General features: G+C 53.7%; 3 protein-coding genes across 4 annotated transcripts in view; 2 read left to right on the top strand and 1 right to left on the bottom strand.

Moving 5' to 3' along the window:
- IL25 (interleukin 25) overlaps positions 1–3,962 on the top strand; it is a 12,824-nt gene extending 8,862 nt beyond the window's left edge. The window contains exons 3-4 of the mRNA XM_021717476.1: positions 1,611–1,861; positions 3,707–3,962. Of these exons, the coding sequence (XP_021573151.1) occupies positions 1,611–1,861; positions 3,707–3,962 (507 nt within the window). The remainder of the gene's footprint in view (positions 1–1,610; positions 1,862–3,706) is intronic.
- Positions 3,963–5,085: 1,123 nt separating this feature from the next.
- CMTM5 (CKLF like MARVEL transmembrane domain containing 5) lies at positions 5,086–7,972 on the top strand. Of its 2 annotated transcripts, XM_008067779.1 has the most exons (5): positions 5,086–5,442; positions 6,455–6,607; positions 7,139–7,231; positions 7,423–7,507; positions 7,602–7,972. In XM_008067779.1, exons 1-5 carry the CDS (start codon positions 5,317–5,319, stop codon positions 7,613–7,615), a joined length of 471 nt encoding a protein of 156 aa, XP_008065970.1. In that variant the 5' UTR covers positions 5,086–5,316; the 3' UTR covers positions 7,616–7,972. The 2 variants fall into 2 exon arrangements, with proteins under 2 accessions (XP_008065970.1, XP_021573159.1); XM_021717484.1 differs by lacking the exon at positions 7,139–7,231.
- A 2,132-nt stretch (positions 7,973–10,104) lies between these two features.
- Positions 10,105–12,451, bottom strand: part of LOC103270245 (myosin-6) — a 27,585-nt gene continuing 25,238 nt past the window's right edge. The window contains exons 36-38 of the mRNA XM_008067778.2: positions 11,380–11,475; positions 10,571–10,705; positions 10,105–10,225 (exon numbers count right to left, since the gene is read on the bottom strand). Coding sequence (XP_008065969.1) covers positions 10,202–10,225; positions 10,571–10,705; positions 11,380–11,475 — 255 coding nt within the window. The 3' untranslated portion in view covers positions 10,105–10,201. The remainder of the gene's footprint in view (positions 10,226–10,570; positions 10,706–11,379; positions 11,476–12,451) is intronic.

Raw genomic sequence — 12,451 nt, 5'->3', positions numbered from 1 at the left:
CAACTCTGAGACTTGCTGGGGCTCACATACTCCCTCTTAGCTGACAACCCAGAGAGCAGGGCTATGTTGCTGGGGGTGTTGAGGATGTGTGGGCTCATCCGTGGCCTGATAACCGTAGCTGTCCCTGCCATGGGCTGTGTCCCCAAGGCCCTGTGAGTGGGGGTGGGAGCAGGTTGGTCCCTGGAACTAGGAGACCTCTGCCGGGGTCTCAGATGAGGCTATGACATTGTCCCTCCTCTTCCTTGCTCCACCACCTCATTTGTGCAACGGGCACAGTCACCCACAGCTGCTTTCATCAGACCTTGCCCATCCAGCCAACAAACTCATGGAGTTGGGGCCTTCTCAGCTGTCCTGTGGGGTTAGGCCTGCATCCCTGTCCCGAGGAGTAGATCAGGGAAAGTTTGGGGATGGAGGAGGGGAGCAGTGACTGGAGAGGGCGAGGGAGAGTTAGGGAACCGGTCATGAGCAATGGGGGAGAAGTCATAGTTGATGGGGGTCATGAATTTGGGGGCATCAAAGATGGGGAGGAGCTCAGAGAGCAAGGGAATGGGCTCAAATGAGATCAAGGGGAAGGGAAATATCCCCTAAGGCGGGTGATCAGGAGGACATCTGAGAGGGAGGAAAATGGAGACCAGATTCTGGGTGGGTGTGGCGGGCATCATGGAAATGAGGCCTCTTGAAGGGAGGCCAGGAGACGTTTCCTAATTTGGGATACCAGACCAACCAGGGAAATCCACATAATGCCAGTTCACAAGAAGACAGAATAGCGGAACACTATTGCTTTGACCCCACGCCCGGAAAAGTGCAAAGAGCAAAATTTACCCAATCAGTTACAGGGCGTGTAATGAAGGTCATCACAATTTCCATGCACACAGCATTTTAAGCAACTTTGGGGAAATACTTCCTTTTTTTTTTTTTTGAGTTGGAGTCCCACACTGTCGCCCAGACTGGACTGCAGTGGCATGCTCCCGGCCACCACAGCCTCAATCTGCTGGGCTCTGGCGGTCCTTCTGCCTCAGCCTTCCAAGTAGCTGGAACTACAGGCGCACGTACCACACCCGGCTAATTTTTTGATTTATTGTAGAGATGAGGGCTTGCCAAGTTGCCCAGGCGGGTCTTGAACCCTCAGGCTCAGGCAATCCACTTGCCTCAGCCTCCCAGAGCGCTGGGATTACAGGCTGAGCCACTGAGCCTGGCTGGGGAAATACTTTCAGGTGTTTTTGGTTTTTTGTTTTTTTTTCAATCTCAAGTCACTCCCTCCAAAAGATAGTGGAAATAAATTTGAATAAACAAAACAGGTTTGCTGAAAATAAAACCAGGACTCCTAACCTGCTCCAGTCAGCCTGCTTCCACAAGGAGGGCTGTCTCGGTCGGTGCTGCACCTGTGGCTGAGTGAGGAGCATCTGGCATGTACTTGGTGAGTGTGCTCAGAGGCTTGGCAGAGGGCTGTGTAGAGAGGGAAAGGAGCGGAGATGTTGCTGAAGGTGGAGGAAGGCTGGGCTCCCGGGTCTGAGGCTGGGGGCAGGTGGAGCTAGAACCTGGGTGGAGCTAGATCTCAGGGTGCAGCAAGGGGAGCTCACCATGGGGGAGGGGGACCCAGATGAGGTGAGAGTGGTTCTGTCACCGGCTTTTTCCTACAGGTGGTTGCATTTTTGGCGATGGTCATTGGAAAGCACACCTACAGTCTGCGGCTCCAGAGGGACTGCAGCCACTGGCAGGACCCCCCTGAGGAGTGGCTGAAGTGGAATACTGTGTCCATGCCACCCCCAGAGTTGGCTAGCTTCACCCAGCACCCAGAATCCTGCAAGGCCAGTGAAGATGGACCCCTCAACAGCAGGGCTATCTCCCCATGGAGATATGAGTGAGTCTGCTGCCCTTCCTGAATGCCTGCACGTGCCACCACTCCCCACGTGTGTGGTCAGGGTACATGGGAGGGACCAGGGCAGTTCTCCCTTCCTCTTTTGATCTCAGAGAGGCTGTAAATGTTTGGTAGTTAGATAAGGCCTAGCTCTGATTCTCATCAGTTGACCTTGAGCCAGTTACTCAAGTTTTTAAAACTCATTTTTTTTTTTGTCATCTGTAAAATTATCTAACACCCCATAGGCTAATATGCAGATCAAATGAAATGATATGTATTAAAGTCTGTACCTGTATTGGTTCTTTCCTTTTCTTTTTAAAAATCCCTATAATGGTCCATGTCTTTCTAACTGAAATATCAAGGAATAATGGCACGATACAGGCATGAAGCATCCCAATATCAAATTCATGGGGGCTATGAATGGGTTGCAAGTATACTAGGACAAGGAAACCCTCAACTCTTGGGGCAGCTAGACTTTGATTACGATCATGGTTATTATATTCTTTTGTTCAGGGGGCCACACAAATTTTATAATTCTCTACTTACACCATGCTGTGAAAAATATTGGGATGCACTGAAATAGGGACAATGGAGCAAAATATTAAAAATTAGGGCTTTAGGGATCCCAAACTTATTTCTGCTTCTATCTCATGTCCTCACTGGGTGTCTGTGTTCCCATTCCCCCATAAGTCTAGTTCTGACTTAGTCTTGGCTTTGGGGAAGGGGGCCAGCTTTAATTGAAATTAGATCCAAAATGGACACTACAGGGCATGATCTTTTGGAGTGGTCTCCAAAGGCTGGCTGGGTCCTGGGCCAAATTCAATGGTGTAGGAACCTCTGGTTGGGTGCCCAGTGGTTGACTCAGTTGCAGTTCAGACCCCTCGCTGGGAGGCCATGAACCCTTAATAAACACTCAACTGGTTTTCCCCAAAATGTGTCCTGTGCCATCCTCATCCTACAAACTGCTCTTCAGAAGAAAAGTGATGTTGTCAAGTAAGTTTGGTAAAGGCTCTTTGAACCCCTACTCCTTGGACACTCATAATGCCTTTTGTACATTAAAGTCTGCAAGAAGTTTGTGGAAAAGAAACCGTTAAATTCAGTGTTTCCTAAACTCATTTGGCCACCCAACCCTTTTCTTGGGATTTATTAGGGAACTCACTTTGGGAAATGCTGTGTTAGCTGAACCCCCGTTTGCCACGTCTTGTCTCTGTGGGGAATAGTCCTACAACTTGGGGACCGTTTCCTGCTAGATTACTGGTGTCTCAGACCTTTGGAGCATCTACTTTTCGAGTCCATTTTTGGCCACAAAATCTTTTCAGAATACATAAAGAAATCTTCCCGTGCATTCTTAGGTGTGCTTATAATATATGCTTGGATAGCATCTGGAAGGATGTGCAGGAAAGGTTGACCATGGCTCCTTCCAGAGACTGGGACTGGTCAGGACTATTAGTTTTGGATATCAGAGCAGTTTTTACTTTTGCAATAATGCGATAATAATAATAAACCTAAATTATATCTCATTATTGCAATAATGTGATAATAATAATTGACCTCATTACCTAAAGTGTAATAATTACAATAAGAAACTTCATGCTAGAGCCCAGTGTACGCGTCAGACTGAAGGGCCCCAGGATCAGTTGGAAAGCCACTCTTTCACCCCTTGCCCTCATTTATAGTTGGGAAAATTAATATCCAAAGTTACACAGCAAGTGGGTGCAGAGCTGAGACAAGAGGCTGGCCCTCCTCCTCCCTCGCTGCAGAGTTTCCTTCCTCCAGCACTCCCACTCTGCCCTGCCCTCTCTGTTTCTGGCCCATCCCTCTAGGGCCTGACAAGTGTTGCCCTCACAGGTTGGACAGGGACTTGAACCGGCTCCCCCAGGACCTGTACCACGCCCGCTGCCTGTGCCCACACTGTGTCAGCCTGCAGACGGGCTCCCACATGGATCCCCTGGGCAACTCGGAGCTGCTCTACCACAACCAGACCGTCTTCTACCGGCGCCCATGCCACCGTGAGCAGGGTGCCCACAAGGGCTACTGCCTGGAGCGCAGGCTCTACCGTGTCTCCTTGGCTTGTGTGTGTGTGCGTCCCCGTATGATGGCCTAGTTGTGCCCACCGGAGGCCGGCCCATTGTCGGGAAAACTAGACTTAGGTGTGCAACCACCTGCCACGATGGGCAGGGACACCCTGATGCTTGGTTCCTGCACAGCGCCGCCTGGAGCACCAGAAGCCTGGACAGGACGGGGGCTTAGGTGGAAAGCCGCACTTCTGCACTTTTTGGAAGCACTTTTTGAACGGAGCGGCTGCTGCTTGGGGCTGCTGGAAGCTGGTGTCCTGGCATTTGCTCTCAGGAAAAGTCTTCAAAGTTCTGCACGCTTCTGAAGGTCACCACTCCTATCTCTTCCTCTCCTCCCATCTCCTGCCGCCCTGGCCCAGCACAGGCACTTTCTGGTTACTTCCCTCTTGCTAGCAGAGAGCTCCTCATTTGAGGTGTATGTTTGATCATTCATTCATCAGCCACTCAGTGAGCATCAACTTTGGACGTGTTCTGGTGTACTTACTAGTCTTTCGACACGGATGATTCTGAGGAGGAAGCTGTTATTGCACATGGAGAGATTTATCCAAATAAATATCTGCATTTAAAAATGGCCTAATCTGTCTTTGGCATCTGTGGTGCCTGAACGTCCTGTGGTCTGCCAGACTGTCCCACCACCAGCCCTCACCTTCTGCCCACCCTGCCAGCTCTTTCCCATTCCTTCCCCTCTGTGACTCCCGGGCCCACCCCCAGACACCGGGGTGGGGGGCTAGGCCGCGCTCCCAGCATGCGGGAGAGACAGAGGCCCATTGAGGCACTGCAGCAGGCACACAGCGCCCCCTTGTCCCCCAACAATCCGCCTTTGTCCTCTGGTCCTGGCTGCTGCAGCTTGGTGTGTGTGTGGGGGGGCGCTGCCTGGGCCAGGCTCCAGCTCCCACCCTCCCCAAGAGTAAAAGGGAGAAAGAACCAGCCGAGGAAGACGGTTAAGGTTAGAGGAGGGGGACACAGACTTCTTCAGGCTTAGGTCCCTGGGGGCTCCTAGTCCTGTCCCATTCCTTGGCTCATCTCCCAGCTCCTCCTAGTTTCTTTCTGGCCCTCCTCCTCTCCCCCTTCCTTTTCCCCTTCTCCAGGCTGGGTTGGACTCCGAATAAGGGGAGGGGTTAGCGCCTCCTCCCCTCCTCATGTGCCTCCTGGGGGGGCCGGTGCCGGCAGCCGCAGAGACACTCCGGGCAGCTGGGTGAAGGCCCATCTGGGCAAGGCCCCCAGCGGCCGCCTTCCCCTGGGGCCCTGTGGGCAGGTCTCCCGCTTCACTTTCAGGTTTCTCGAGGTGTCTTCCTGCTCCTGTCTGTTTCCCCATCCTGCCAGGTTTCTGTTTCTCTTCTGGGCTAGCGGCAGTGGGTGGCTGTGCCGGGAGGCCCCACAGAGATGCTCAGTGCTCGGGATCGCCAGGACCGGCCCCCTGAGGAGGGGGCAGCTGCAGTGCTCCAGGGCTTCGCCGTGGACAAGACCTTCTTCTCCTCCCTCAAAGGCATCCTGCTGGAAACTGAGCTGGTAACAGCTGCCTTCCCAACCTGGGTGCTTCCATCTCACCCAACCCTGGCTCCCCACTAGCCCTGTTCTGGTCCCTCAGGCTCACCCCTTAGCAGCCTCCCTCCCCAGGCTCTCTGGACCCCTTTCCTGCCCCCAGCTGCCCCTTCCTCGTGTGCTACTCTGCCTTCTTGTTGCCCCTCCAGCTGGAGAGTGGTTTTCAGTGACAGTAGTTTTCAGTTGCAGCAGGAAGGTTCGAAGTCAGACAGGACCGCTTTCTGAGACATTAAGGGGAATGTGAGACGTAGGCATGGGATGGGAGTAATGTAGGCCTGTCTTTCCCTGGCCTCTAAGATGACTTCTTGGCATATCCGGGAAGTCAAAAAGGCCAGACCTCCTGTAGCCGCACTTCATCTGTTGTCTGCTGCCCAGGGACATCTCTTCTCAGGAAAGGGTCATCTCCGGGCCACTGAGCAAGACCACAGTGTAAACTTAAGGGCCCTGTGTATCTGTCACCCTGTGTAGCCAGAGCTGAAGGGACCGCCAGAGTCCACTGGGCAGCCTCTGCCTTCTGAGCCTTCTCTCTTGGTGTGGAATCAAAGGCTCTCGTCCTTGTTGGAGGAGTTTCAGGCATCTGGGAGTGGGGAAAGCATAATGGGGCAGGGGGTACCTCCTGGGGTGCAAGGTCTTGTGGGCACAACTGCTGGGGCTGGCGCTCACATTGTACTCTGTGCTTGAGGGTCAACACTCCGGTGGATTACCGTGGAATAGTGCTCCCGGGAGCTGTGCAGCTTGGCTGGACTCCTGGGGCGGCCGGGATGCCTGTGCGGGCAGAGTGGGAGGCTGCCCTTAGTGGGTAAATGCCCTGCAACGGTGGCTCTTGACACCAGGGATGGGAGATGTGTCAGAGCTATTCCTTCTCTCCAAGGATGGGGGGTGGGTGCCCATCCAGGGGAGCTCTCACAGAGGGAAAGGCAAAGGCCTGGCCTGTGCCTCTGTCACCGCCCTGGCAAGCTCCACTTGCTCGGTCCTGCAGGCCCTGACTTTCATCATCTTCATCTGCTTCACGGCCTCCATCTCCGCCTACATGGCCGCGGCGCTGCTGGAGTTCATCATCACACTCGCCTTCCTCTTCCTTTTTGCCACCCAGTACTATCTGCGCTTCGATCGTCTTAACTGGCCCTGTCTGGTGAGGAACCTGGACCCCCTGCCTTGCTCTGGTTCCTTTCTTCTCCTCTGAATGCTGAGTTTTTCTTTCCTCTCCCAGCTTCCCTTTTCTAACACCTCCCCCCCACCCCCGCTGGGCTTTACCCCATGCTGTGCCCTGCACAGTCCTGTGTGCTTTGACCCACACTAATTTCACAGCTCCAGCACTGACAACAAGGAGGACCACGTCCCTTAGATCTGCTCTCCCACTCACCAGGAGTCCGGGCAAGTGTGCTCCACTTACTGCCCCTCATCCCCCAGGCTCCAGCCACTGCGCCTGGGTCAGCCCCACCCCAGCACCTGGCTTCTGGTGCTGGTTGCTCTGAATTCATCTGCCTTCACTCCCTGGATAGGAGTGTGGGCTCTCTCTCCCTCTGGAACGTGCTTTATATTGTGTCCTCATGTAGGGATTCAAGATGCCTGAGGGTCAGGCCACCGCCTAGTCTGGAAAACCTCAGGGTGATGCCCCCCTGCTTTCTGAGGTCCTTTTAACCCTGTATCCTTGGCCCCCCAGGACTTCCTCCGCTGTGTCAGCGCCATCATCATCTTCCTGGTGGTCTCCTTTGCAGCTGTGACCTCCCGGGATGGAGCTGCCATTGCTGCTTTTGTGAGTTCAGCCCTGCAGGGCTCCTCAGCCCCTCAGGACCTCTGGCTGGGGCTTGCATGCGTTCTGAATCAAAATCCAAGCCAAGGCCTGGAGTTCTGGCTTGTACCTCGCCCTGTGCTACCCACCTTCCTCTCCCTGCATCCAGCGACCTGATGGCCCCTGCTGTGCCATCCCTGTTCCTCCTCTCACAGGTTTTTGGCATCATCCTGGTTTCTGTCTTTGCCTATGATGCCTTCAAGATCTACCGGACTGAGATGGTACCCAGGGCCACCCAGGGTGAGTACCTGTCTTCTGAGAAGAGATGATGCCCCCTTTCCTGCCCTGGCTACCCATCCTGACAAGGTTTCCTTGCCTGGTTCCATCTTCACAGGGGACCAGCAGTGACTCTGGGGCTCTCTGGCTCCCAGACCCAGCCAGACGAAGGGGATAGTGGAACCCAGGCACATCTCCTTCGGAATCACTAGCCTCCCAGCCCACTGTCCCCTACCGAGATGCGTAGCCTGAGAAGTCACTGGGGACTTATTTGTGGAGCCTGGTTCTCTGTGATCTGGTTCCTAATGAAGATCTGGCCAGAGGAGGAGGACTTGTGGGGGGAGGAGGAGGAGGACTTGTGGGGGGAGGAGGAGGAGGACTTGCTAGGGGAGGAGGAGGACTTGCAGGGGGAGGAGGAGAAGGAGGAGGGGAGGGAGAGAAATTGGGCCTCTAAGTCATTCCCAAACTAAAAGATTTGAATCCTGCCAATGAGTCTTTTTTCTTCCCCGGAAATTGGGCAGATCAGTAATGCCAAGGAATTATGAAAATGTTGCCCAGAGCCGGGATCAGGTCTGAGCCATGAGGAGGTGGTGGCTAGCCTGAAGAAGCTGAAGACATTTTCCAACACAAAATGTCCGCATTGCAACTTTGTGTGCAAGGCCCCTTTGTGGTGTGCCTGGTGGCTGGGCACCCAGAGTTCTGTGTCTGCGAAGGCACAAGGTGAGCAAGTGCCCACCCGCGATACCTGTTTGCAAAGGTTAGAGGACTTGAACAGAGGTGCTCACTTTGGGTGTGTGAAGAGCTCCCCCTCGTGGTGTGGGGAGAACTTGGTCTGCAGGCAGCAGGGAGAGGGGCAGCCTGAGGCACCAGGGGGAGAGATTCCCAAAATGCTGATGCTGAAAGAGCTCCTGACTGTCAGCTGGTCCAATGCCCTCATTCCACATAAGAAGAAATTGAGGCCCAGCTAGGGGAAGTGAGCTTTTTATTTGTGACAGAGCTAGGGCTAGACCCCATCTCTCCTGACACTGAAACGGCTAAGCAACCTTATAGCTCAGAAAAAAATGGTCAGCCTCCTCTACAGCTCCTTCTACCTTCCCGACTTGCTAGCTCCTCAGCACCCATTTCCTGAGTATCTCTCAGGCATAGACCGGGTGCTGACACCAGAGACTCAGCGATGTCAGGTGTGCCTACCCTTTGAGCAAACACTCACAGACTTGAAAAGAGACAAACCAGCGAAGGGCTCCCCACCATAGACACTATGAGAGGGTTCAGCTCTGAGGGGGTTTGGAGCAAGCACTGCTGCAGTCTGCTAATCAGCCCTACCAAGCCCTAGACACCCGTGTGTGTCCAGAACACCCCTGCCCAGCTTGAGAAGCCCAGCATGACCTAGCCCAGTGGCTCCATCCCAGCTGACCTGCTGTCCCCTGTCTCTAGTGCATGTGTTCCTGTCCTGAAATAAATCCTCCTTCTTCTGGGTTGCTCCTTCTTGTTGCAGGCCCCGGTTCCCAAGCTCTGCCTGAACCCTGGATCTTGAACTCTGATAGTGGTGCTTTGCTCCCTTGGTGACAACTGCTCTACTCTTGGACTGACTTTTCTTGTCTCCTACCTCCTATTCTCCTATCCTCATGTCCTGGCTTCCCATCAGGGTTGGCAGCCTCTCCTGTCAGATTTTATTTGGTCACTGCCCACAGTTCTTGGGGCTTTATGCACAGTCTATTCTCAAGACTAGTTGAATGACACCGGGGGGGTGGGAGGAGGGTGGCGAGGTCTCAGAGGAGGGATAGAAGATGCTTAGCTGGGGAGTTAGGGAGAGGGGGGGCCAGGTAAAGGGATGAGGAGGCAGTCAGGAAAGCTTGGTTGCAAAGCTCAGTGGGGAGCAGGGATTTGCTCTGCGCAGAATGGGGGCAGGACTAGCCCTGTCCCCTGAGCAGCTGTGTGACCTAGACCAAAATGGCCCTGGTAAGAGCTCAGAGAGAGCAGAAGTGCAATCTGGGGTGTGAACCGCCCATGCACCTGTGCTTGTCTGTATCTGTGTGAGAGCCAACATAAGGCGAGCAGTGCCCAGGTTTGGTCCTCACTGTATATTGGTTTGGGCTCAGTGTCAGCTGGCCCCAGAGCCTCAGGATGCTCTTATGGTGAAGGGCTGACCCCCATAGGTGGGGGTCAGACCCCTGCGGGCGACAGGGAGGGAGATTCCCTGAGGGTTACTTCCAAGGGATGAGTAGAAAGGATCTTCCCCACACCTCCATCCCTAGCCTCTCCTGGCATTGATGAAAAATTCATTTAGGAAAGAATAGGTGTCCCATGACACCTTTAACTTCTGCAGCCTCAGAGGCGGGGTAGGTGGAAAGTGGCTTCAGCTTCAGCACCAAAAGTATATCTCCCATCATCTAGAATGGGCTCACCCTTTTGGTGCCATTGTTTTCCCCACTTTTGAAATGTCCCTGTCTCCTCTCATGTGTGATTGACTGAACAGAACTTGGACTCCTGGCTATGCCTCATGAGAAGGACACCTCACTCTGGGCTTCAGTTCTCTTCTCTACTGAGATGAGATGCCTTGGCTCCTGCAGCTCTGATGCAGGGGCTGGGAGTTCCCGCTCTCAGGCTCCCAACCCTCCCACTCCAGGATGAACAGCTGGTGAGGGACAGAAGGACTCAGGCAGAGTCTGACACTCATATTTATTGTAGCTTAGCCAAAGTGAGGTTCCACAGCCAGCATCACTCTTCATCATGCATTTTTTGCTGAGGAAAGAATAAGAGGTGTGAGGAAGCAGCTGGCAAAAGGGAGGAAGGGTATGGGGATGAGTCCCTAGGGCTTCCAAAGGCTTCCTTGGAGGGAGCGGTTAGGGTCCCAAGGATCTTGAATTCCCATGTCAGAGGTGCTGGGATTTGGGGGGAGGGGGGCTTTCTGCAGATGATCCAGTCTGCGGGGTGCAATTTGAAGTAGGAGAGGAGATTCTCAGGTTATGGGTGTTGTGGGACTCAGGGCTGCCACACATAGGGGGGGCCGTGCCCACTCTGAGGGGCACTCTTGTCAGGAGGCATGCTAATGCAGGGGTGCCTAGCGAAGCTCAGGGAGGGACCCACCTTGGCTCCGATGTCGCGGCTCTTGGCTCGCAGCTTGTTGACCTGGGACTCGGCGATGTCTGCCCGCTCCTCCGCCTCATCCAGCTCGTGCTGTACCTTGCGGAACTTGGACAGGTTGGTGTTGGCCTGCTCCTCCTGCAGGGGGTGGAGGGACGAGATGAGAGGGACTGAGGCGTGAGGATTCCCAGCCTCTTAGCCTGGAAGTCCGGCTCTTTCCTTGAGCCACTCACCCCTCACCCATGTTCCTGCAACAGCCTACCCAAGAGTATCCTGCACCTGGCTGGACACCCTTCTCAAACTTGTCTGGCACTCAGAATCTTTTGTGGTCATCCAATGCCCAAGGTGAATCCAATGCCCAAGGTGAGGCTGCCTCACCTGGGCCACCTCAGAATCTAGTTTCATTGCACCAACCATGACTCAGAGGGAAGCTCTCCGACCCTGGGTTCCTGCTCATCAGCACCCCTTGTACACCAGATGTCGTCCCCATGTCCTGTGCCTAGTTGGATCCTCTTCCAGCCCAATTCTGCGGCCGCCTTCCTGTCTTTAGCTTCAGCTGCCCGTGTCCTGCATTAGCACCCCCACTGCCTTCTCTTGGGTTCATGGTGAATGGATTATAAGCAGCTCATGGGCAATGCTCTTGTTAACTCAGAGTGCCTGAAACAGCTCTGAGCACACCAGATGCGTACAGTAAATGTTTGAGAGTTAAAGTTTATAGCAAACCCTTTGTTCAGGCCCCAGTGGGGGATGCTCAGAGGTTCTCATATATACTAGGTATGTTGACAAAAAAGGGAAGAAAACCCTGAACTCACCGCCTCCTCAGCCTGGCGCTTGTAGGCCTTGACCTTCAGCTGCAGCTTGTCCACCAGGTCCTGCAGACGCAGCAGGTTCTTCTTGTCCTCCTCCGTCTGGGGGTGAACAGGTGGCAGAAGCCAGTTTGCAGGAGGAGCCAGTGCAATCACTTCTCCCTCCCCCATCCTGCCACTCTTCTTCCCACGCCTTCGCTGCCCCTCCCTCCAATGGCCCAGGTGAAAGACGCAGTGGGAAAGACTCCATCTCTGACTCTATCGTAGGTCAAAGGGGCAAGGGAAGGCTTTCAGTCAGGGATTCAGAAAGCAATGAGGGCCGCCATCCCAAAGTTGAAAGTTGGGGGGTGGAGAGGAGCTCAGAACTCAGTGGAATTCTCTAACGTGGTGATACAGAGGCACCAGGTCTCTTCCAACTCCAGTCTGGTGGGTGAAGCACCAACCTGGAGCACCATAGGTGCTCTTGGCCATTTGTTCTTGACCAGAAGAGGAATAATGAGGAAGGCAGAAAGCAGGGAGTATTATCATAACCCAGATTATTCTATTATAGTGCAATATTCTAATACAGTGTGCTGGGCTGGAATTCAGGCACCAGGCACGGACTCCAGTGTCACTTGATCATTCCTGTCTCCTTATCATTGTATTTGCTAGGATGCCATTTTCACTTTTGTTCAGAGTACATCTGTGGTTCTGCATCTGTATTCTCTTTCCTAGGCCTGTGGTGTCCATCTGTCAAAGGGACTGATACCCTTGTCTCCTCAGCCTTTTCTTGCCAGGCACACCGACAATTCACAGGCCAAGGGCAACATCTCTGGGCCATGCAGATGGAAGTCTTAGAACTTTCTGGGATCCCCTTTCAGTAAGGCCTTCTCTTCATGTCCCAAAAGTTCATGGTGAGATCTCTGGGTCTTCGTCCCACCACCTGACTCTCATTCCTAAAGTGCTGCATGTCCCTTCCTATCAGGACCGGCGAAGGGGAAATGTTCTTTGGACTGTTCCGAAGCCTTCAAGGTAACCATTTTTTTTTTGAGTTGGAGTCTCACTCTGTCACCCAGGTCGGAGTGCAGTGGCATGCTCA

The sequence above is a fragment of the Carlito syrichta genome, unplaced genomic scaffold (assembly GCF_000164805.1).
Source record: "Carlito syrichta isolate Samal-C Ts95f unplaced genomic scaffold, Tarsius_syrichta-2.0.1 Scaffold309773, whole genome shotgun sequence".
Lineage (NCBI taxonomy): Eukaryota > Metazoa > Chordata > Mammalia > Primates > Tarsiidae > Carlito > Carlito syrichta.
Note: the sequence above shows the minus strand (reverse complement) of the source record. Positions and strands in the feature narration are given on the sequence as shown.